General features: G+C 36.8%; 2 protein-coding genes across 2 annotated transcripts; one reads left to right on the top strand and one right to left on the bottom strand.

Annotated features, from left to right (window-relative positions):
- The first annotated feature begins 283 nt into the window (after positions 1–283).
- Positions 284–1,396, top strand: LOC110862886. Its single transcript, XM_022112095.2, has 2 exons — positions 284–435; positions 935–1,396. Exons 1-2 carry the CDS (start codon positions 363–365, stop codon positions 1,279–1,281), a joined length of 420 nt encoding a protein of 139 aa, XP_021967787.1. The 5' UTR covers positions 284–362; the 3' UTR covers positions 1,282–1,396.
- A 10,271-nt stretch (positions 1,397–11,667) lies between these two features.
- LOC110862883 (maltase-glucoamylase, intestinal) lies at positions 11,668–17,262 on the bottom strand. The gene is made up of 13 exons (XM_022112091.1): positions 17,119–17,262; positions 16,208–16,537; positions 16,090–16,135; positions 15,457–15,620; positions 15,197–15,236; positions 15,042–15,127; positions 13,858–13,887; positions 13,659–13,760; positions 13,110–13,220; positions 12,992–13,044; positions 12,347–12,492; positions 11,894–11,995; positions 11,668–11,726 (listed from the first exon to the last, which is right to left on the bottom strand). Exons 1-13 carry the CDS (start codon positions 17,260–17,262, stop codon positions 11,668–11,670), a joined length of 1,413 nt encoding a protein of 470 aa, XP_021967783.1.
- Between the last annotated feature and the right edge of the window lie 8,349 nt (positions 17,263–25,611).

Raw genomic sequence — 25,611 nt, 5'->3', positions numbered from 1 at the left:
AATGTTTGTGGGCAGGATGGTCCTTTAAAATATCTGGGTTGTAAAATGTAGATGGAGGAGGATTTCGCAGAATTTAAATATGTATGTGGATATCGGTTGGAATGTAGGATTATATGGATAAAATTGCCATAATTGCAGGATTATTTACTTGAAACGCTGTGTTTGTAATCAACTCCGGATTATAAAATAATTGTGATATTGGGGATTAAAGTGTAATCCGGGACGGTTAAACGTCACATGAATTGGAGAACAATGGAAGGTGAGGGAGTATAAAAGAGTGGGATGGATACGAGCAAACTTCAGTCTGTCTTCTACAAACGAGTTACCTTAATAAACCTCCAAGTTTTAAAAGTAAAGTCAAAATGAAGGGTTTTGCCATTTTTGCACTCTGCATTGTTGCCGCGTCGGCTGGCGTCGTGACGCACGAAGGATGTGGTAAGTTTGTGATGATTTGAAAAACATGCTCTCGTATCACGCAGGGTAAATAAGTATGTTTTTGTGGACTGGAAATAATTGTTCATTACCCCTGTCATGATGGACATTTATTGCCACCTTTTTACTATTCCTTATTATAAGGGTATGTATGTTACAAGTTTGGTAATAAGGGAACCTTATATTACGCATGATTTTAGTGGATGGGTGGTTTACGACTTCCCATCTTTACAATATTAATATTCCCTATCCCTTAACGTTTAGGTTGAGTGGGTGGGTCTTAAAATCGATAATTTTCGATAACGTATTATATGGATGGCCCCTGACTATTACCAAAATATTTGTGATGTTTTGGTATTATGTGAAAATATTTGTATGGTATTTTAAATGTATCGTATGTGCCGTGAATCATTTAATATAATTACAGTTCTGATTAAAAATACTAAAACACGTAAAATCTCGGGGACAATGTAGTTATTAATTTGTCTTTGGAATTGTGCAGGTGGGGCCGGGCAGGTGAGCCAAGTTCGAATTAGCGACTGCGAAGGAGCCGTGGCCGAAATGCGGCAAGGTGTCGAATACTCCGTTGAGGCAGACGTCATCCCTGCCGCCGCCTCGGCTGGGCTGTACCTCAAGGTCACCGTGGTCTTCATGGGCAACACGATCCCCATCATTGACGCCGTCGTGCCCAACTCGGCCGTCCAACCGGGAACCCTGTACACGTTGCGATGGACCATCACCCCTGGCGCCATCCCGGTCGGAAACACGGTTCCCGTCACGTCAGAAATCTCCGATGCGGCGTCCGCCGCCGTCCTAATGTGCGCTAGGATCACGGCCCGAATTATTTAAATTTACAATTTTAGCGGCATGTACCATATTTATCGATACATGTTCAAAAAGTATTTATTCATTCAAAGTTCATTCATTCGAAGCATTAAAGAAAAATTCATTCCGTATTCACTCATTCATATTTGTAAAAAACATTCATTACTTATTCACCATTCCTTCATTGTTCATTTTATTCAAAATGCACAGTGTTAGATGAATTCAACTTAAGATGAACCCTATGTATTGGGAAAAAATGTTCATGAAAAAAATGTTCATTCATTATTCCATCACCCGAATTGACAGATATTCACTCAATATTCATTTATTCAAAAATCAGAATAAAATATTCATTCAATATTCGTTCAAATTTTGAATATTGAATGAAAAATTTATTCATTAATCATCAGACCTGGCCAAATTAGTAATTGACAATTACAATTACAATTACAAATTACAAATTAGTAATTGTAATTTGTAATTTCAATTGCTTCATTCAAGAAATGTAATTGATAATTTGTAATTGCACAGTTCAGCATGGTGTAATTGTAATTCAATTACTTCTTCAATTACAATTACTAAATCACCACCTATCGTGAGTAGAACAAATCAAAATTCTACGGGTTTGTTAAATTTGTCGTATTTCATACGTGAACATTTCACTGCCTTTCACTTTTTGGATTAAAATAAACATTCTTTCGCATTCGCAATTTTTTTTATATTACATCAGACTGCATTACTAGTGTGTATTTTCATGCATAAGGGCCTTGTTCATGAAAATAAGTAAATGCTACTAATTACACAATTGAATTATACGACAAATTACTAATTATAATTGAGATTATTTTTAATTAACATTCATCATTTAATAGTCAAATAATTTCAATACTCGTTCACTTTGAACAATATGCATACTGACAAATGCTTTTACTTCCAAAATTTGCCTTTGCAAATTATTTTTTCTAGGTAGAAACTTTGAGGTAAAGGCAACCAAGTATTGAAATTATTTGACTATTAAATGATGAATTTTTATTTAAAAATCTCAAATGTAATTGTAATTTATGATGTAATTCAATTACGTAATTTTTAATTTTTAATTGTAATTGAAGCGAATTTTTTTTAGAGAAGTAATTGTAATTTGTAATTAGCAATTGAGTTTTCCTGAGTAATTGAAATTTGTAATTGTAATTGAAGCAATGTTGTGATTGTAATTGTAATTTGTAATTTATAATTTGACTTCCAAGTAATTTGGCCAGCTCTGTTAATCATTAAATGAATGAATGTCTACATGAATTACTAGTAGTTTTAGTATATTTATCACATTTAAAACTGGTTTACACGTTTGGAATAAAATATGTTGAACTCTGTTCTCTGTTCTGAACTCCGTTGAACTCTCCAAAATCATGGCTTAGGGGATTGTCGCCATTTATCTATTTTAATTAATAAATTTCTTAATAATTATACATTTTGGTGCAAAATTATTAGAATTAAACAAGCTATACCGAGGAAGATCATGCTCCTTTCAAATAAAATTTTTGCTCCAACCTGATAGGCTACATACATGATAACATGATAGGCTAAAGGTAGTTCTGTAATACATAGATATTTAGTATCACATGTAACCAGTATCAATATATTAAGTGCAAGGATTGACTAACTAATACAAAAATAAATTACGGGGTCACATATTTCCCTAATATAAAATTGCATGGCAAAATCTATAATGTCGATCTGTAAAAAAGTAAAGAGGATCCACTAACGAGTTGGACTGACGAAATAAAATGCTCAGAACTTTTTACACAGTTAATGCAATTTCCAAAAAGTTGCATATGTTTACTACCAAAGGGTCTGGATTGCCATACAGTTCAAATTTTAATGATTCAATTCCGCTGTCTGCTACAGATTGCAGTTTCTTCTTCCGATTTCGCGTCAAATTCCGCCCATAGACTGCACCTACTTTCAAGGTGATTTTCTTCCATCTGTTCTTAAATTTTCGTAAGGTGTCTGGCGTTTCTGAAAGCTTAGAACATTTGGACATACTCAGCGCTCAGAATTTCTCAATTGGTCGCAGTTGAGGAAAATTTGGTGGGTTTCCATTTTTTGGCACAAGTTCAATTTTTTTCAGATGTCGGTACTGAGTGACCTTTTTGGCGTCATGGGACTTTGCGAGGTCAGGCCAAAACAAAACTTTATTTTTATATGATCTTTAGTAAAAAAAAGATTCCAATCCCAATTTAATGCATGATTTAAGATAAACCCCTGGTTTATAGTGCCCTCAAAAATAACGAGATCGGAGACATGACCAATGTTAGACATGCGTTGCCAAATTCTTCATTGTTTTGTGAATTGGTCTTTCTTTTGGACTTTGTCTTCATATTTTACTTCACAGGGGTTGGAGCTATGGAAAAAATGCCTTCCTGGAAGATTTGAAGGGTCAGCTGTGACGTAGGGCTCATCGTCCATGATGACCACTTTTCCCCGAATTTTCTTCAATTATTTCTTGCATCACATATGAATCATTTCATTTTGTGTTGGTTTGTAATTTGGTGCTGGTTTTTTTCCACTGGCTACAATCCCTAGTTTATGGACTTTGATTTTACTTAGATAGCTTTTTGAAATGTTGACCTTCCTTTCCGCGCCAGCCGTTGTCGTTGATGAATAATTTTTGAAGATTTTTTTATGCGATTTTTGACTTTTGTCGTCGCTAGCTTTGCAGGTCGACCAGTAGGGACTTTGAATTTGAGTTCATTGGATTCCTCGTACTGTTTTATGTAAGAGTTGACATTTGAATGAGGAATACCTTCTTGCTTGAAAAAGTGCCAAGTGATTTTAGAATCATAGTTTGTTCGGTTTTTGTGAAAGTCAATCACTCTTTTTTTCAACTCTTGCCTTTCAACCCAAGTTTATATAATTTTTGACATGTTTCCTTGTTGATTAATTTACCACCGGCGAATCGCTGCACAGAATTATTGATTTTTGTACTTATTCTACATTTCGTGCCACCATAATTAATAAACCGTTACAACGCATGTAACCAAGGGGTGAAAGGAGTGCGTCATACGTCAAAGTGAATATCAAATTATACGAAAATTTGTTAAGATTGACACTTCTGACGTATTTTCGAAGTTTGTGTCTTATTTGTGTCAAATTTAACTGCTGATAACCCTTATGTGACCTTTACATGACCTCTTAGGTCAAAATGGAGGTCACCATTGAATTCGACGTTGAAAAATAGTTAAAACTGACGTGTCACATGCCAAAACTGACACGTGACACTTTTTCGTCACTTTTCGTCACTGTGACGACGTCATCGTCACAGGTGACGTCTAAGTGCAAAATGACACGAATTATCGAATTTCTCATTGAAAAATAGTTAAAAATGATGTGTCACATGCCAAAACTGACACGTGACACTTTTTCGTCACTTTTCGTCACTGTGACGACGTCATCGTAACAGGTGACGTCCAAACGCAAAATGACATGAATTTTCGAATTCCTCATTGAAAAATAATTAAAAATGACGTGTCACATGCCAAAACTGACAAGTGACACTTTTTCGTCACCGAATAAATCGATTAGCCGTAGTTTTGCTTTTCTTAATCCGCGCATTTGATCGCGTGAGGGAAATTTCAAACATTTTCCTTTCAACCAAGCTTAGAATTACTTAATTCCTTAACAATATGAAAATTCATTTTCAGAAAATGCATGCCGACAAAACTCGAATTACGAAATCCTGGCTGAAAATTATTTTGAAAATTCCGCCAAGCAGTAAAAATCGTGAATTTAAGAAACTATAAAAAATTCGTGTCTGCTTAATTTGGTTCCTAACAAATCACATAAAGCTGGTATCATCGAAACCTTAACGTAGTGGCCAACAACCTTGCATTGTCAGTAGACTAATTATCAAATGCAGCCTTATTGACGTAGACATGTCGAGGACGAGGAAACACTACTCAGAAAACTGGAAATAAGGATTCACTGGTGACGCAGTCTGCAATTATTAGGATTAAGCAATCATTAGATACATATACAAATACAAATATAGGATAAAATCATTTTATTAGATGTTTTCCAAAAATGCCAAACTCAGGAAAAAAATTTAAAAAAAAACCGCACATAAGCAAAAAAAAGGTCAGAAAAAATACAAAATTAAAAAATCACTACTGATGAGAAAAAACCGTCAATACCCAATTTAATTCTACAACGCAGATTTCTTCGCCTTGATCAAAGTCAGCGACATGGTTTGATTAAAACAAAAGTTCTGAATATTTAGTGAGGTTCCTCGATCGATAAAGTTTGACCCGAATTTGACCTTGAGAACGGACAAGGACGCGACCTGTGCCTTGATGGGACTTCGTTTTTGTACACCACGTAGCTTCATACCCTTTCTCAGCAAAGATTGTCGCACATTGGACGACGTGCTGTGAACCCAGGATGGCAACGTGTAGATCCAAGTGTTGGCTAAAATAGCGTCCAGCCCCATCAGGGGGAATATCACAAAGCCCGGCCTGGACACGTCGCCATGGTGATTTATGCAGACGTATTGCGCAATCAGCTGTATTCCGGGACTGCAGAGGAGCAAGGCGGGCACAACGCGACGCATGAGAAACGCGTTGAAGCCCTTTTCGAAGAGTTGAAGACACCGATACATTCTGAAGCAGGCGGATAAATCGGTGTGACTCTGCATTTCTTGAATTTTCCTGTGAAGCAATTTAAAAAAAAAGGTCGTCTTTATTGATTCCCAATTTTAGCCATTACATTTGAATTACAAGTGAACCAAACCTCACATAAGTGAGAAATAGATGGTCACAGGTTACTAACTATGGTGCCCGTAGTGCAATGGACACCGCACAGACCTGTGCAACAAGTCAGAGAGGAAAACCACAAGGGAAAAACTCTCTGCCAGTACTGGGAATTGAACCCAGAACCTCCATTCGGCTTGAAGCACAGTGTGATGACCACTCGGCCACCACTGCCTGCCTACTCAATTCCCTACTCAATTCCAAGAATTGAGTAGGGTTCTTACAAGGGACACTCACGACCGAGCACAGGGTACCCAGTATATTTTTATGAATCTGACAGGACCCCAAATGAAGGATTCATTCATATCTCTGTGTAAAACTCATATTTGGCGTCCTGCTGTGGCGCCAAGTTCGCCAAATTTGAATGTTTTTATTTTTGAAACCGCTATAACTTTTGAAATCCTGGACGGATTTTCAAAATTTTTGGCAAAAATCATGACAACGAGTTCAGCTATCTTTACCCATGAAATTTTTCCACAATTATCGCTTTTAGCTTTTCGCAAAATTTCGTAATTTTTTTTAGAAATGGGGGTTCGTAAAAAACATTTCGAAAATTAGAAATTGTTTATTTTTACTTTTTTTGTCCATAATTTACTAGTATGAGGTCCTAGTAGTTTTTGAGGTCCTGTAGATACTAAAAAACATAGTGGGTATCCTGGACTCGAACGACAGGTCGTGAGTGTCCCTTGTTAGTGTGCTAATTAGTACTGTGTGCTTCTGTGTAATAATTATTAGCTGTGATTTAGTGTGATTATCATATTCTGCTGTTTTTAATTATTCTGTGATTCATTGTGATTTAATGCCATTATCCATCTGGCGCAACGTGTCACAACAACTGTTATGTGAACACAAAATGACAGAGATCCCATTAAAACCACAGTATGGATGAATCAAATCATGTTACTAACGTCTACAAAATCTTGAGATATTCCAGAAATCCGGTTATCCCCCCCAGTAAAACGTAGCACAACCAGGTCGCCCCCGAGTACATGGTGTGATATCCCATCCAGCTTTCGAAGAGGTGGATTCCCACCTGAAATCCGCGATTACTTCGCTCCCCACAGTTCGGAATCATGGAGAGGATGAAGGGCGCCGTGCAAGGGGCGTAGATCAACAGGACGAGTTGTAGGATTGGGATGACACAAATTGAGAACTCCATTAGCCAGATGAAGGTCCTCATTACTTTGACGATTCCTGATTGCACGGAAATGTGGAGGAGATCTATTTCGTAAAAGCATTGTTTTTGTAAGCATTTGTAAGTATGGTTTGTGTAAGAAAAAACAATTTTGCGATATTAAAGAAAAATACGTTTTATTTCTACATTCATGTTTTTTTCTGATCCAACAAAATACCTTTTGCGAAATTAAACCTAGCTTCTTAGATACGTGAACCTGTCCAAAATTTCTGGAACTTTCCCAGAAAAATTTTCCACTCGAGTTTTGCTACATAAATAGTTTTATAACTAATTTCGCAATTATCATCCCAAACCAACAATTTAGCGATATTGGAGAAATCGTTTTTTGTAAAACCCATTATTTCTACATTTATTATTTGTTATGTAATTTTGAGAAAACTATATGTTGAAAAATAAAGCCTAACTGCTGAAATATCTGCGAATCTTCTCGTAGGCATTTGCCATGTCAATTCGGCGACATAATTAGGACGAATATCAATATTGTTATTGTCAATTGATCTTAACAATACGCAACTTTATATTGCTCTGTTTGCTGCTACATGTAGTGGTAAAATACTGAATAACTCGTTCCCTTTTTGGCACATATCGCCAAATATTTTGAACCACGTTCTGACAAATGATTAATTTTATTTATTTTTACGATTTAATGAATATCAATATTATGTAACCATTAATGATGTGCAAAGGCTATGATGCAATTAATCAATTAGTGTCGTTAATTAGGCCGAATAAATTATAAAAGCTCTATTTTCCGAACCTCTCAACGTCCCAGCCTCATACTCAAGGAGTAATTTTTTTTATAAAAAATTCACAGAAATTACTTTTTTATGTTTTTCTAAAATTTCTAAAGGCAAATCGAAATTGAATAAAAATTGGAAATTGAATAAAATGTATGATTCAGAAAAGTCTGACAGATTTCAATTTTACAGTTTTTAAATTAAATTAAAGCACTGGAAATTCAAGTTATACGATTTCAATTAAAAGTCTGGTGGATTAAAAATAAGCCAATTATAAAAGCTCTATTTTCCGAACCTCTCAACGGCCCAGCTTCATACTGAAGGAAGGAGTTGATCACCTGGATTGGTCCCGGACTGAGCTCGTAGTTCCACCGGGACACGGCGCCGATCAAATATGCCATGAGGAATATGGAACCTTGCAATTTTTCTGTCGTGCTCAACCCCCCAAGGAAAATGTTGGCCCCCATCGCGCCACAATACAGGGTGGAGAGGACGCACTGGAGCTTAAATTTGAACAGGGTATCCCCATTTTTTATGGGGACTAATCGCCCTAGATTTTCGCTGTACCGGAAAGGTATGCAGTTTAAGAATTTGCAAAATTTCAAGTGAAATTTAGGAATCGGAAGGAATTTAGCGGAGAACATTTTTGTCGAAGTCTTGGGTTACGTGTGAAAGGTAGAACTTTAGGATAAATATACCCTGTGGAAGCATTGATTTTATAAAGTATAGATGATTATCGATACCTGTCTTATCATGATGAGGAGCGTGGCAGGCTTAATTAAACGCGCAAGTTGTGTATTCTTAATTAGATCGAGGCGTGGGATAAAACCGTGTTGCAAAAATTATGGTGAAAACCAAATCTACCAGGAAGGTGGTAAAAATTGGAAAATCAGTCCAATTCGATAGTATTTCAATATTTCGAAGTGGAGCTTACATGGGTGGGAGATAGTGAATTTCGAGATGCCGACATTTTTAAGGCACACTATAAATAAAATTGTATCCGCCGGTGTCAATATATGTATGACGCAACAGCCTTGGTGACAATGTTGATTCCGAGGAGTGATGAAATCTTTCCGTCCGGTCATGGCAGAATAACCACTGGAACCAAAATCATATCAACTCGGAATCAATATTGTAACCATGGCGGTTACGTCATATATTGACACTGTCAATATATGACATAACCGCCATACATTTGACACCGAGGGTGTTGATCTGCTTAAATTGCTGTATTGAGTATATGTAGGATTTAAATTCTACTATCGAAATATCTAAATTTTCTATATGCAAGCCACCGTGAAAATGGGATTTTCTCCAGAATTGGGAAAACACATTTCTTATACAAGTATTGATTCAATCGAGTTTTCCAGTTAATGAGCAATGTATGTAGATGAACGATACATAACCTCCCAGTGTTATTGTGCGATAATTAAATCAAATCCAACCCAAGAAATAGGAGCAAGTCACACGTGGTGAACTCCATATCTTGATGCTCTTTTCAAGTGTTTAATGGTGTGCTATTTACGTAAATGATAAGCCAAGCCGATATGAATCGAGATCTCGTAACTATCAACTTCGAAATGATTAAATATAAGCCGAAGTCATCAGTTTTTGGTCTTATTCAGCTATTTGGACCATTTCATATTTTATTACTCCCTGTTTACCACATTTTGGTCAATATTCATATGAATCAAGTGATGAATATGTAGAATTTATGATACTTACAAGTCTCAAATTATTTTTAAATAATCAAGATTGTTATTTGGTTTACAATTTCAATGTCACTTCAATTATGTAAATATGCTCATTTAATCATTGGAGTTGTATAGTTTAGAGTATTATATAATAATTATTCTCTAGGGTTCACATCTAACAGTAAAAGCCAAGTTCATTGGAAGTTGCAAATGCAACACGGTAACTTCTCCAGTGGCTCCGTTTACGGCGTAATCAAACCAAGGATTACCATTTACATACATCAACCTAAATGGAGCATGTCCAAAGAGCCGTATGGTATCCATTCTTTTAGATCCCATTTCGGTATAACCTATTTTTTAAACATAATTTATATCTCATATTTACCATGAATAAGAAAATTTTGGCATTTTAATTGAATGAATTTTGAAAATACCGTTGTGGGCAACGGTGGCTGTCAAAGTTCCGTTGGAGAACTCGTACTCGGCCAAGTAGTAATTTCCAACAGTATGCGAATCTATGTATCAACAATATTACAAACAACTAACAATGCTATGGTGTGAAATGTAACTCCTCGATTTGGTTAAAATTTTGAAACGTGATCCGAGTCAATCTAACTTGCGTTTGTTGAGGAAATTTGTGCGATGGTCAGTATTTGTCAAAATATTTAAGGTTAAAGTTGAAAAATGGACAATTTTTACAAAGCGGAGGAAGAAAACCCCATTCTCTTCAAAGGCAAAAATCGTCAATTTTCAATTTTGACCTCAAATATTTTGATAAATTCCGACCATCGCACAAACTGCCTCAAGAAACATTTGCTGTATTGACCTGGACCACATAATTTCAAAATTTCAGCCAAATCGGAGGGTTACACTTCTCACCATCGCATTGTAAGTAAATAATTAAAAAATGCGACTTGAAATAGGTTCATAAGTAGAGGTCCCAATTACCAATCGTATCTCCCCCATCATCGTAAAACAAACTCCCTTTCGCCGACTGATTCTCGTCTAAAGCAATGATTAATCCGAACGGATTGTTCCGAGCCGATTGTGTCGTTCTTTCGGGATCTTGGGTTGGAAGAATGTTACCACCGTGCACATGCAGTGGAATATAATCCAAAGGTGCTGCTAATACCAGGGTCTGTCCTGGCGTGGGAACCTCCATTCCATCGTAATAGCTAAACCATCTCGATTACAGTATCACCTCGAGTCTGGTGTAAATGGAACAATGTATACAAATAGGGGAGCAGATTATATCTGATTCGTAGAGCGGTTCTTGTGGAATTCGCAATTTCTGGCCCAAACGCACCGGGATCTTGGTCTATGTTGAATATTCCATTGTGGTTACGTGAGAGTGGATAGAATGCTCCCAGCTGTGACCATCTTTGACACAGTTCTGGAGTGGAATTATCAATAAAACCACAAATATTTGAGCCACATAAGGGTATCCCGAATAAATTGTATTGTAGCATCCCAATAATTGAATAATGTAGGTTAGACCAGCGAGAAAAGTTGTCGCCGAGCCAATGGCCTAGGAAAATATCCAAAATATATCAAACACTGATAATGGGAATCCCCCAACGTATGCTCACAGATTTGGACCAAACTAGCCTCAATCGATCACAAATTTATTTCATATGAAATTTTCAAATGGAGTTATCTGCCAATGCTCAAGTTTAGCGGAAATATTTGCATAAAACGAGGGGAAAACGCACTCCCAGGGCTGGCAAATTGTTGTTGTCCAAACTTGCTGCGCATTTTTCCCGATTTGGATGCAAATATCTTCACCAAACCTGCGCATTGGGAGATAGTGCCATTTGCAAATTTCATGCTAATTATATTTGTGATCGATTGACGCTAGTTTCGTCCAAATCTGTGAGCATACGAAGGGATATCTCCATTGTGAGTGGTTGCCTTCTAATAAATATTTTCGTAATGTTTCTTTGAAATTATGTATTTCTGAATACCTGCCCAACGTCCAGAACCTAGAAACGTTGAGCGCGTAAGTACCAAACTTCTTTTGCCTGTCCCTTCAGTTGTACCCCTGTAATAAGATTAACGATTATTTATTACGTGCTCTATTAAAATTTGGTAAATCTTGCTTTTAATCATTTTTGATGTAACCTCGTCGTTGGCTCGGCTGAAACGTTTTAACAACAAAATATTAGAAAAAACGCCCTCTAGCAGAAAAGGGCAATACTAGTTTATTACATTGGAACCAGCCATACAAGGAATGGACGTCATAATGCTTCCCAGCTTGTTGTACACTGTCAGCGCAAAGGGTGAAAGACCACAAACTTCTTCCAGAAATTGCTAATAATTTAGAAACACTATTATTTATATTATACTAGCCTATAAGTCCGTCCTAAAGACGGGCCACACGAAATTTTTTAACGTTGCTAAGGGATTTATTAACGCGGCTAAGGAATTTGTTATGGCTGCTAAGGAACTTTTTGACGTTTCTAGGGAACTTTTTAAATGTTTCTAAGGATATTTTCGGCTTTGCTAAGGATTGTTTTATATTATTAAGGAATTTGTTTACGTTACTAAGGAATTTTTTTGATTAGGTTAGGCTATGTTAATCTGCTAATAATTAAGAAACACTATTATCTATGTATGTTATAGGTTAGTTGTTGAAAAAACTATCGGTAATATTTAGTTTACGTGGAAGGTATGGCGGACTGTTCCAATTATTCGACTCGCATGCATTATTATCAATACGAAAATTAGCTGGTTCATTCATGTCGATCCCAAGGCCATCATATTCAAGGAGTTCGTGAAACTTTTTAATTAAATAGATCCACCAATCTCTACAAAATTAAAATTAGACTTTATAAGTGAACACAATAATCAAATAATTGTGATCACACATGCTCAAAAAATAGTTATTTATTCAAAATTCATTCATTCAAAACCTTGAGAAAAAATATTTATTCCTAATTCACTCTTTCATAAGTTGTAAAAAATATATTCACTAATTATTCAGCATTTATTCATTGTTCACAATTCCTTTCCTTCATTATTCTTGTTATTCAAAATTCACAATATTAAATGAATTTCTCAACTTTCTCTAAGCATTGAGTTAAAAATGATGACAAAAATATTCACTCATTCATTATTCGTTCACACGAATTGAATAGACATTCACTCAATATTCATTTATTCAGAAATTAGAATAAAATATCCATTCAATATGCATTCAAGTTTTGAATATTGAATGCATAATTTGTTCATTGATTATTAAATGAATGAATGTGAGCATGTATGATTGTGATTTTATAAATTATGCACAAATGCGGAGGCACTTACTTTGTGGATTGTTTAGAATAGTCCGGGAAATAAGTTGGAGCGTTAGGAAGTCCCTTCACATTTTGGGATAAATTACATAAATATTTCTGAAGATTACAAATTAAATCATGATGAGTACCTTCCCTTCTTCAGGGGAACCATCCGCTCGTTTTACCCAAACGTCCATTGTCTGACCCAGTTCGAAAGGCTCGTATGACCCGGCCGGTTCACCAATGCTTATAGCTGGGTTCTAAATATTTGCGTATAGATATATGTATGTATGCATAGAATTATAATTAATTGTATCTCGGATAACAATAGCTGTCAGTTAAATTTAGTAAGCGTGCGTTTATCTTAAGGTCCACATGGGTGACGCATTGGGGCGTAATCTCACTATCTATCCCCAATGTCTTCAAAGGGCAATTTATAAAATTGAATCAACTCCATAAGTCTTGAGATAAATGTAGCTTTTGATATCTTAATCTAAAGCTAATTTTTGGTACTACAAACAAGTCGAGTTTAAACAAAATTAGCAATTTGGTTTGCAATTTTTTCACAAATGAATTTGCTAATTTTTGAAACTCATACAGTTTAAACAATTTTACATATTGCATTTGAAGACATTGGAGAGGGGTATAGTGAGATTACGCGCCAACGCGAAATAAATAAATATTGTAAGTTGACATACCAATATCGTCACGAATTTTATCCCTTTACTTTTGAGCTCTCTAACATATTCTGGAAGACCTGGGAAGTTACCTTCGGAATATGTGAAAACAAGTCCACGATCCTATGATATCATGATAAGCAATAGAGTTTGATGAAGTAAATATTCATCATTAAAAAAATTGTTTGAAACTATGTACAAATGTTTGTTAATAAATTACCATAATATCCATTTCGGCGTATTGAACGTCCTAGAATTTAAGTAACTACAATTATTTTTTTTATTCTGTATATACAGAATTTGAAAATTTGCGAAAATCAGTATACCTAGTCAGTCACTAAATTCGTTGATAAAAATTTTTTGGTATAGAAAAATAGCGGGTAAGTATTTTTATTTAAAAATTTACACGTGGATGCCTAAACTAGATATACATATATTACAAAAATACTAAGTTTCAAAATTTCGTCTTCTGGAGTACACGCACTTACAAAATGTGATGGTAAACTGATCGCTCGGATTACGCACGGTTCCCAGTGGAAACTTATCCCAAGCCTTGCGTAAATTTAACAAGGAAATTAAAGAATTTGCACTAAGCAAAAATCACACATACCTCTTGCAATAAGAAAATGCCGAAGATCTCATCCCCCTAAGTCTGTGATGGTTCGGATTGGAATTCATTTGCTGGAGAAAGCGAAACACTGTTTTTCTCCAGAAAGGTTTACAGTCCAAGTCAAGAGTTACATTACCAAAGTTGCAAAACGTATCGTAAAACCCTTGAAGTCTGGCCTATGGAAAAGTAGAAAATGAATTTCATAAAACGTCACAGCTCAGCCATATCAAGCAAAAGTTGTCAAAAATTGGCTATGAGCTCATTTCGACCATTTTTTTTGCCACAAGAATTCCTTCGGCAATAGCAGACCTTAATCATCTGGGGAGGTATTCAATTGTAATTTGCGGAAGGCGTAAGCATAAATTTTAATTCAAAATCTATGCTTACGCCTTGCGCAAATTACAATTGACTACCTCCCCTGGATTATGACTTGGGGCTTAAAATTGAGACTATCGCCTGCTCTAAAACATACAATGGTGCAGAAGTTCTCAAAATTTTTTACTCGACGGTTGTAACAAGTTTCCACTGGAGACCGCGCGTGCTCCAAGCGAACGGCCGCCCATCAGATTTCTTAAGTGTGTGTACTCCAGGAGATGAAATTTTGAAACTTAGTATTTTTGTAATATATACAGATAGTTTAGGCATCCACGTGGAAAATTTTAAATAAAAATACTTACCCGTTATTGTCCTATACTAAGAAACTTTTATCAAAGAATTTAGTGACTGACTAGGTATACTGATTTTCGTAAATTTTCAGGATAGAAAAATGAAGGCAAGTGCTGTTTGTCGTTTACGTGAGGAATATCATAATGCTCAGTTCGATCCACTGCTGATCTCATGTTTTCTATTGAATTGTATCCGTAACGGCTTAACTGAAAACCTATTTTATAAATTAGAACAAATTTGTTGAAAGTCATTTTAAGTAACAAGCTACAGTATATACATATACCTAGTCCCCAGTATGGAGGCATTGTTGAACGGCCGACAGTCTATTCATATGGGATCCAAAATATTTCAATAATTACACTCTAAATCAAAATGAGTAAAATTTCCTCAAGGTTGGTAAAAAGGAGTATGACGGCCTAATTTTGCCTCTTCCATCTTGTTAGTTGTGTCATCCTCTTTACTACCCAACCTTGAGTAAATTTTACTCATTTGAACGAATCAGACACTTCCGACATTCTAAAATTACTCGTTCAGTATAAGTACCTCTGTATATTGCTGCGCCGTATTTTCAGGGGTGGGGCCAAGAAAGAACAAGATATCCAACACCCCACCAATTGTAACATAACTAATCGAGCCTCCAGGACGCATTGTGAACTCTTGGGCGTTAGCGTTGATCAAAGCCACGGAATGTGCATTTCCATCCGATTCTAACAAATAAAGTGTTTCAACTTGGCAAATTTAAGCAAGTTATGTATTAACCCCCTTGAGACCATAATTCTTAACAAAAAATTCTCCTGTGATTTTAAATTCATAACTACATTTGGTAACAACCAATTAAATTGCCATTATTCTATAAAACACCTATTTATTTCAAACATTTTCCAACTTTGAAGTTTTTCGCCGAAAATCACGAAAAATCCACTTTTTAACATTGTTCGGTATAGGGAAAATTCCAAAATTTCTGAAGAAAAAAAGTTAACTTGTTTCCATCGAATTTTCCACAAAATACCAAAGGAACATTCGGATTTTGAGAAAATTTGTTTTTTTCGATACGTGATATGACGTATTTGGTCTCTTAAGGACGTATGTAGATACATATTTTGAAATATGCCATACATATGACGAATTTGGTCTAAAAGAGGTTAAATAGATTTTATACGCAATGCATGTATATACCCAAAACCGTGTAGTATGGTTGTACTCCATAAATGTTTACGGTGCCCTAAATATACAGTACACGTGACACGTTTGAATCATATTATCAACGTAAACATATGTATTCGTTATTAAATACTTCAGGGGTGTGATCCTGCGCCCATAGAGGATATATTTTATTTGCAGAAAAGTCATGTCGGAAGCTCGTTTGCTCGTTTTCTCCAATTCCATAAACGTTTTCACTGGGTAGTTGCCAACTCAAAGTGAGGTATTGATCGGCATAAATGAAATTGTTTTGGCCAATTGTCGTGTCAAAAAGCACCGTTCCTGTCGCCTTCCGACTGACCTTGAAAGAAAATAAAGGCGAGTTTTCGAACTGGAGTTGGTACAATGGGTTTTCGTTTCCTTCGGCAGGTGGTAAGATGTCAAGTGGTACTTCAAACCGGGGTGGCCCTGTGGGTGGAGTTATCTGAAACAAGGAAACCTAAATTATTGCATTTGTTCTATAAAATAACTACACTGTAAAAAAATCCAGTGCAAACACGCGAAAGTAATGATTTTGGTAATGATTTAATACGGGTTAGTAGATATTTAATACTGGGCTGTGCAAAACTGATAGTCAGTCAGTCAGTTTGGCGAAAACACTTCTGGCGAAAAAATTTCGCTATCCAAAATCCCATTTGGGAAAAAACGAATTTCGTGCATTTCCCTTTAAGCTGAATGTTTTCAAAGTACCTTTTGGCGAAAATTTAGCCAAATATAATTTTACGAGTTTACCGAATTCGCCAAATGTGACAATTATTTCGCACATTTGGCACCTTCATGACAATTTTGTACCACATTTGCGGAAAATAAATTTTTCGCCAAATTGGTTTTCGCTAAACTGGCCGTCAATCTCAAAACATTTTTACCAAACGTATACAAAATTATATTAATTTTATTACCAAGCGTGGTAGACTCATAAACAAACTCCAGTCTCACGATACCGGTTTGTTTTTACTTATTACCACTTTTCTAAGACTGTAATTCCATTAACTGAAAAGCAATTACCTTGATTCGTAATCGCCCATTGGATTGATATTCAGCTTCCAGAACTAAATTTTCAGCTTCACTGTCCCACCGACGTCTTCTACCTCCTTGACGTTGGAGTTCGACTCTGACTCCGCCAGGTGAATTAATTGGTTCGCCAACCATTATGTAGCCCACCCCAGCTTTAGAAACGTAGCACGATGGGTAAGGTGATGTGCCAGGAACTGGATAATGGTAATATAGGATTAATAAACCGTTACAACGAATATAACCAAGGGGTGAAAGCAGTGTGCTATCCGTCAAAATGAACACTACATAAATACATATTTATATTGTATTTGCCCGTTCAAAATCTGTTAAAATTGACATGTCTGACGTGTTTTCAACAATTGTGACATATCCATCAAATTTAATAGTTGATGACTTTCCTGTGACCATTATGACCTTTGAGGTCAAAATGGAGGTTATCATTGAATTCCCGGTTAAATTTCAGTTCAAATTGATGTATATATGCAATTTGACATTTGAATTACATTTCACGACCAGGCCCCGTTCTAGGCACTGTGGCGCCCTAGGCAAAACCATAATTGCGCCCCCACGTACTCGCACCGTCGGCGCTATATAATCCTACATAAATTTGCATTTTGTACTAACAATGCACGTCTTTCACGTGTAAAACTCAGATTTAATATGGTCAGCATGAAACCTCGACCATCACGTGCTCGTATCCTTCCCACACTGTTAGTATGGTAGGGATACGAACGCGGGAATCAAATTGTATGCTGAGAACTATATATAGTTCTCAGCATACAACCTCAGGCAAAATTTGATTCCCGCGTTCGTATCCCTACCATACTAACAGTGTGGGAAGGATACGAAAATTTGTCCACGCCCTGTATATATACAGGGCGTGGACTAGTTTTAGTTTCTTCACCACATAAAATAAGTAAGTATACCCGTACTTTTGTTTTTTATAATGCGCTAATTTGAACTCGAGGGGCGAATTTGATATTTTTGAAAGGTCGTGAATCACGACCTTTCGACCTTGATGGGTGTGACCTACAGTGTCCATCGTCGACCTCGTCCTGTCCTTTGATATTAGGAGCTTACGTTTATAATTTCAAGTCTTTATGTCTTTTTGTTCAAAAGTTATCGGACCAACGGACAGACGGACAGACATAAAAATCTTAAAGCACTTTCACCCCTTAATAAGTAGCACATGAAGCAATAAATTTAAAACAATATAACATTATACATACGTACCCGTTGGACACCATGTGCAATTTAATTGGTGACAAGTTTCTTCAACAGTATCTTGATTAGATCCGGGGCATTCTGTTCTATTCTCGTCCTCCTGGTAGTCATCATCGCATCCGTGACCTTGTCCCAAGACTGAAATTGTGATATACAAAATATGTATTTTTAATATCAGACTTTATAATTTAATCGATAATTTAATTAGATTATTGACTAAATTATAAAGTATTGTATTGGAATTGGCACATTGGTAATGCTTCTAGGGTTGAGAAATTTTATAAAGGGACATTTACAATTAATTCGTCTGGATTTACGGTTCAATTATTGTCGCTGCTTTATGTTTGTAGTATTTTAATAAGTGTGGCAATCGTTGTGTTCTTGTTGGAACGAGTACAATTCTATTTCAGAACCTTGCAAGCTTTGATTGGATGGTCACATTAAAAGTTAACCATAAAATTGCTTGTCCTGGCTGACTGAATCCTTTTATTTCGGTTAATTAATTTTCTTATCGTAATATAAAAAACAGGTGGGGTTTAACGTACGCGTATTAGCTCATGGCTCTTACATCTAGGCAGGATAGGTAGGACAGGTAGATGTTAACTAGGTAGGTTGGAATAGGTTCCATTTGGACAGTTATAATTGCATAATACTACTTATCATATCAGTAGCGCGAATGCAAATCACTGGGTTGGAGAAAACACGTATCACTCATTAGCATGTACCGTACGAGTCTTTAGCCTTATTCAGGCACGGACTATCCTCAAGTAGACAACTATCCAGTACACTGATGTTGATTTACCAAAAACTCCATCCACCACCCAATTTCGAACCAGGGTCCTCTGCGGTAAGAGATGGATGCCCTAACCACTCAGCTATGGGCCCGACTTCATTGTTATATAATTCTTGCTATTCTGAAACACTTGTGAAATTTGAGAAACATAATTTGAGAATATTCGAAGTTTTTTGAAGTGGGAACATAGGCGAATCCGCGTGAGGTGTAAAAGCGTACTGAAGTTATATAAATTTTAAAATATAAACATTCATTCTACTGGTTCGTTAAAAACGTAATAAACTATAACAATTTCTAATATTCTTTAAATTCCGTGAGCCGGTCTGAATAATGCTTTCTACATATGTAGCTATCTAGTTTATGCTGGTAGTTCTTATGTATTCATAGGAAAAGAGAAAAGTTTTGCAAGCAATAAAGGCTACAGGAAATTGGCATAAATAAAAAAATTATTATTATGCATTTCACAATAGGTAATTACACCGGAAGGGGACCCTTACATACAAACCCTAAGCTTGGAGGGAAATATGTTCCAATTTAGCTTGCCTAAGGGGGAATAGTTGTCTACCACTCCCTCCCAGAATTTGATTCCCGTAGGATATTTTGTAGTACCCCATGAGTGAACAAAAACCGCCAAAGGACTTTACCCCATAGCCCAATTTGCGCATGGCACACCCATTCAAATGTACACCAAACACAATCTAAACTTGATTGAAACCAACGCAAAAAATTTAATTTTGCTCCGAGTTTGATAATTTTTGCTTATTCTTGATCCTCTAGATACATAGTTGCTTCATCGGAACGGATATCAAAATAAGCTTTTTGAAATTTTTATTTTTTTAATAGTACCTGACAAGCAACAACACAAAATATCCAAATGGCATCAAAATCTGAACGGGAGTGGTAGACAACTACTCCTCTGAAGTATACTCTTAAGTATACTCTTGGGTATAATTTTAAAGAAATACAAGTTGGTGAATAATGACATGTTGCTTTGTACAAAGTTAATACTTTAAATTTGCTACCAAATACCTTACCTTACACACGTAGTTATCTTCACGTAGCCAGTATTTTGTTAAGTTCACCTTGCCTTTAAGCAACAAATGGAACATATCTTGATATTGAGACCGGATGGAGTACTCCATTCAGATCTTCAAACCAGTGTAAATATTCATCAGGTTTCTTGAATTTAACAATATTTACATACATACATATATGTATGTAGATAGCAAAATCGTTTAAGTTGCTCCCACTTAGAGCTTCTCAACGAACGTCCCCTCATAAGTCTTGTATCCACATTTTGTGCACAGATTCAGTTATTACTCAATTACAATGTTGTTTATTAAATTTTCCTCTATTTCCATCGTGATTTATTTTATTACCACAACATCCTCCCTGAGTGAAGCTACATTGGAACACAAAATCCTTAAAGATCAGTTCCTAATAGATTTTCCAAGTACTTTCCAGCTTACCAAATACCTCCACCCCTTTGAAAGCTGCACTACCCTGATTTTTGTCCATACCAAATTTTCTTAAAAAATATTCATTCCTTATTTGTAAAAAAAATATTCATTACTTGTCAACCTGTTTTCATTATTCACAGTTCTTTCATTATTCATGTTATTCAAACTTCACAGTATTATGAATTTCTCAACTTCCCGTGTATTGAGTTAAATATGAAGGATGCAAAAAATATTCATTCACACAAATTGAATATATATTCACTCAATAATCATTTATTCAAAAATCAAAATAAAATATTAATTCCATATTAATTCTAATTTTGAATATTGAATGAATAATTTCTTCATTCAGCACTAAATAAATGACTGAACATGTATGTGCCACAGGCGTCCTTGCTCCGCCTGCCCATACACAATTTTGGCCCCTCGCAAACATAATATTCGAGTGATATGCATATAGTCAAAGAGCTAGAAGTAATACTATGTTTCTATTGGTGTAAATGATAAATACTGTATTACTATTTGGAATTATGCAGACAGGTGGGTTAGGATAGATTGTATCGTATTTCATTAAGACAAATTTATAGCAAGATAACGTTATTGGAAATTCTCCCTTCAAAGGTGCAGATGTATGTCATAACATCATTAGTTGTGAAAAATGTTTGCAATTGTAATACTTCAAAAAAATTGATCGAAAAACAACTCGACTGATGAAGTATTGAGAGATTTAAAATCCTTGTAATTCTAGTCCAAAAATAGATTTTAAAGTAATTGTCAGTAACGTTCAAGTTATTTTGTGTATTCCTATATGGTAAGGTTTTTGGAGTTTGATATGTGTTAATATATACAGCTCAATTCGCTGAAGTTATCCTATTGATTTGGAAAAGCATTTTTGCTTTAAATAATTTATTACTAAATAATAATTTATAATAATAATAATTTATTATGTTTAGACCTGCATCACGTAAAAATTTGAAGATTTGAATTTAAAAACTGGACATTAGATCTGGTGCGGTGAATACCATATCTACTGGCAGTGAGAAAAAATGAGCAAAAGCTCGGTGTGTTGGAAGAGAGTCACCGGTTAAATTCAAGTTCGACGTCATTCATGTTGAAATATGCATGTTAACAAAGTTTTCCATATTTATCAATTTTTAAGTTTGTCGACTTTTATGAGGGCTGAGCATTTTCCAACCTTTTTCCCAGGACAAGGGATTAAAAGGGTCCTTTTGTTTTTATGCCTCATTAGAAGGGACACTTCGTTTGAGCATAACTCTGCGTAGTTTGTATGGTCACTTCTGACCACATATTATTACATATGTATGAATGTCTCCTATGTACTGTCAAAACCTTAAAACCAAGTTGTTTAATAAAAATCACCATCAGTCTAAAAATATCTTCCAGCGAGATCATTTTTACTTTCATGGTAGCAAAGCCGTTAGTTTGTATGATTCATATTGTTCATCTCAACCTGCCTCATTGAGTGTCTCAAAAGTGCCCCAGTCTCAGAGTCTGTTAAAGTCTCACAACGAGAAGAACTGTTTCCTGTTCAACACTTGATAAACTGAAGTAGATCAGTGTTATTGTTGTGAAGTGAAAAGGTCAATTCATCAGTTAATAATAGCAGTAAGTCTCCACTGCCCAGTGCCAGTCTGGACGGAGTAAGCCTGTAAAAGTGTTCCGTGAATTGGACCATTGTTTGGACAAGAGACATCAACCCTTTGACTCTACCCGAAGCTGAACCTTCCGCCCGAGGACGAGTTTTATTGAGGACGACCACTCTACCCAAATCCTGAGTTCTCGTCTACCAAATCTCGACCTTTTTCGATTCTACTGCTCTTTATTAGGCAAAGAGAAGGTAACAAGTCTATTTCTGTTTTTCGCTTCTGCTTTCCCTACTCCACGACGACAAGATGACATCAACAATCAAAAGAATAGATGTTACGCACATTGTCAAGCTAGACGACACCAATTACGCGAGGTGGAGACTTCAGATAACTTTACTTCTCAAGTCACATGACCTGTGGGAAGTGGTCAACGGCACTACCCAACGACCTGCAGATGAAGCACAACAGCCAGCATGGGATAAGAAGGATATACAAGCACAATCCATCATTGTCCCCACTCTCTGCGTTACATCAAAAGCAATGTTTGACAAGCTGAAAAGCATCAATTCAGATTCAAGCTCGCTTAACAAGCAACATACCATGGCTAGATTCTTCAATTACAAAATTGGCAAGAGTCAGTCATTGATTGAAGCATTTGCAGAGGTGGAAGAGCTGGGCAGAAGACTAAATGAAATGGGAGTCGTCATGCCTGAAGCATCCATTGTCACAAAGATTGTCTCAAGTGTCCCCGACGAGGAGTATAATGCCTTCAAAAAGGCATGGGACAGCGTTCCGGATAAGGACCAGAGCATGATAATGCTACTTGCCCGTCTGAAGAAGGAGGAGTTGGAGAGGAAGGAATCCAAACCAGCAGCAACCAATCAAGATGCAGCAAAGGCATTCTTGACCCATGACCAGAAGAAAGGCAAGAAGAAACAGAGCATTGAAGAGTTGAAAAAGGCAACAACCTGCCATGGGTGTGGGAAAAAGGGCCACTGGAAAAGGGAATGCAGGAGTAATCCACAAAATCAGAGCAATAAACCTTCAGATAATCCCGCACAAGCCAAAAGAAGCCCTGGGAAAGCGTTCATGCTAAATGCAATACAAACCCCCATGCAAGCACCCGTGACTGAACAAGTGTGGCTAAGCGATTCTGGAGCTAACCAGCATGTCTGTGGAGATAAGGCATGGTTTACAAGATATGAAGAGTTTGACACTCCCAAGTCAGTCTTCCTAACGGACAGAAGGGCTACACAAGCACTAGGAAAAGGGACAGTGACAGTTGACGCTTACATCAACGGCATATGGGAGGAATGTACCATAGATAACGTGTTGTACATACAAGGGGCTGTCAACCTTTTTTCTGAGGGATCAATGGCTAAGAAAGGGTACTCCATCGTCCGTGACAAGAATGGAGCAACATTTTATCAGGATGGACGGTTTAAGGGGCCAATTGCCGAGTTCAAGAATGATATGTATGTCATGAAGTTTCGTCCCACTTCACAAATTATTGCTGCATACATGCATCCCGTGACTAATGCTAAACTATGGCATCAACGCTTGACACACATTAATATGAACTATGTGGTGGACTCCATCAAGAAAGACGCAGTTCGTGGAATTGATCTGGAGGCCGTGTCACATAAAATTATGGGGGACAGAAGATTAAGACTGTGAGATTGGGAAGCAATCTCGAAAGCCATTTCCAGCCGCAACAAGAAATGCAACGATAAAACCAGGAGAAATGGTCCATATGGACTTCGCCGGAAAAATGCCTGTTGCATCCCTGGGAGGAGCTCAATATTTCTTACTCTTGAAAGACGATGCTACTGGCTTCCGCACTGTATATTTTCTCAAGAGCAAAGACGAAGCCAAGGATCGTATCAAATGCTACATTGAATTTATGGAAAATCAAACAGGAAGAAAGGTCAAGATATGCAATTCAGACAATGGTGGAGAATTCTGTAATTCTACTTTGGCATCATACTTCAGAGACCGGGGAATAATTCATGAAACAACCGTCAGCTACAATCCAGAAATGAATGGGAGGTCCGAACGTGAAATAAGAACTTTAAAAGACTGTGCTCGAACTATTCTGCTGGCAGCTAAATCACCCGAATCTTTATGGGCTGAAGCCGTTGCCACCACCGTCTACGTCCACAACCGAATACTGGACAAGCAAAGTCCAAATATAACCGCATTTGAAGCAATATTTGGCAAGAAACCTTCACTCCGTCATTTGAGAGTCTTTGGTAGCGTAGCATTTGCACATATACCAGCCCAGAAAAGGACGGTCTGGGGAGCAAAGGGAGAGCGACTTATCTTGTGTGGGTACGCATCAGAGAGCAAGAAATATCGTCTTTACGACCCTGAGTCCGGACAAGTGGTTGAGGCAAAAATGTATCTTTCCACGAAGAAGCTTTTGAACCGACAATAATGATACATGGCGAAGAAGAAAGAGATGAACCTGATGAATCCAAATCTGAAAAAGATGATGCAAAAGATGATGCACAAGATGATGCACAAGATGATGCAGAATGGACGGACGAGGAGAAATACGATCCCGAGGACCCACAGCCTGATCAAGTTGACCCACAGCCAGTACAACCTGACAACGAGAAAATGGGTAGAAGTCCAAGTTAAAACTGAAAAAGGAGACTACACGGCTCGCATTCCATCGCAAGGGACGACACGTGTTGTCTAGCCTGAAACAAGTAAAAAATCAGGAACCACTCGCAATTTAAGAGACAGAGCTAAAATTAAGAAACCAGATAGATATCAAGCTCATGCCATTTATGCAGACAAAGAACCTTCAACTTATAAAGAAGCCGTTGAGTCCAAAGAGAAGGAAGAATGGATAAAGGCAATGCAAGATGAGATTGAAAGTCATAAGAAAAATGGGACTTGGAAATACGTGAAGAGGCCAGCCAATGCAAGATTACTTGACAGTAAATGGGTATACAAGCTTAAACGTAAAATGGATGGAACAATTGATCGATTTAAAGCCCGGCTTGTCATACGAGGGCATAGACAGAAAGAAGGCGTCGACTATTTTGAGACATTCTCCGCCGTATCTCGGTACGAGTCCATAAGACTTCTACTAAGTATAGCTGCAGCAAAGAAAATGCATATCGCACAGCTGGATGTCCAGACAGCCTATCTCTACGGGATTCTAAAGGAGACCATAAACATGTCACAACCTGAGGTTTTCCACAATGGAGATGACTCCATCGTGTGCCTCCTGATCAAGGCTTTATATGGATTGAAACAGGCTGGAAGAACCTGGAATGAAACATTCACCGAATTTCTCGAGAAATTCGACTTGCACCCATGTTACTGCGATCCCTGTATATTTGTTGGAGATGTTGATGCAATAATCACTTATCTCAGCTTATGGGTG

The sequence above is a fragment of the Folsomia candida genome, unplaced genomic scaffold, assembly GCF_002217175.1.
Source record: "Folsomia candida strain VU population unplaced genomic scaffold, ASM221717v1 Fcan01_Sc075, whole genome shotgun sequence".
Lineage (NCBI taxonomy): Eukaryota > Metazoa > Arthropoda > Collembola > Entomobryomorpha > Isotomidae > Folsomia > Folsomia candida.
Note: the sequence above shows the minus strand (reverse complement) of the source record. Positions and strands in the feature narration are given on the sequence as shown.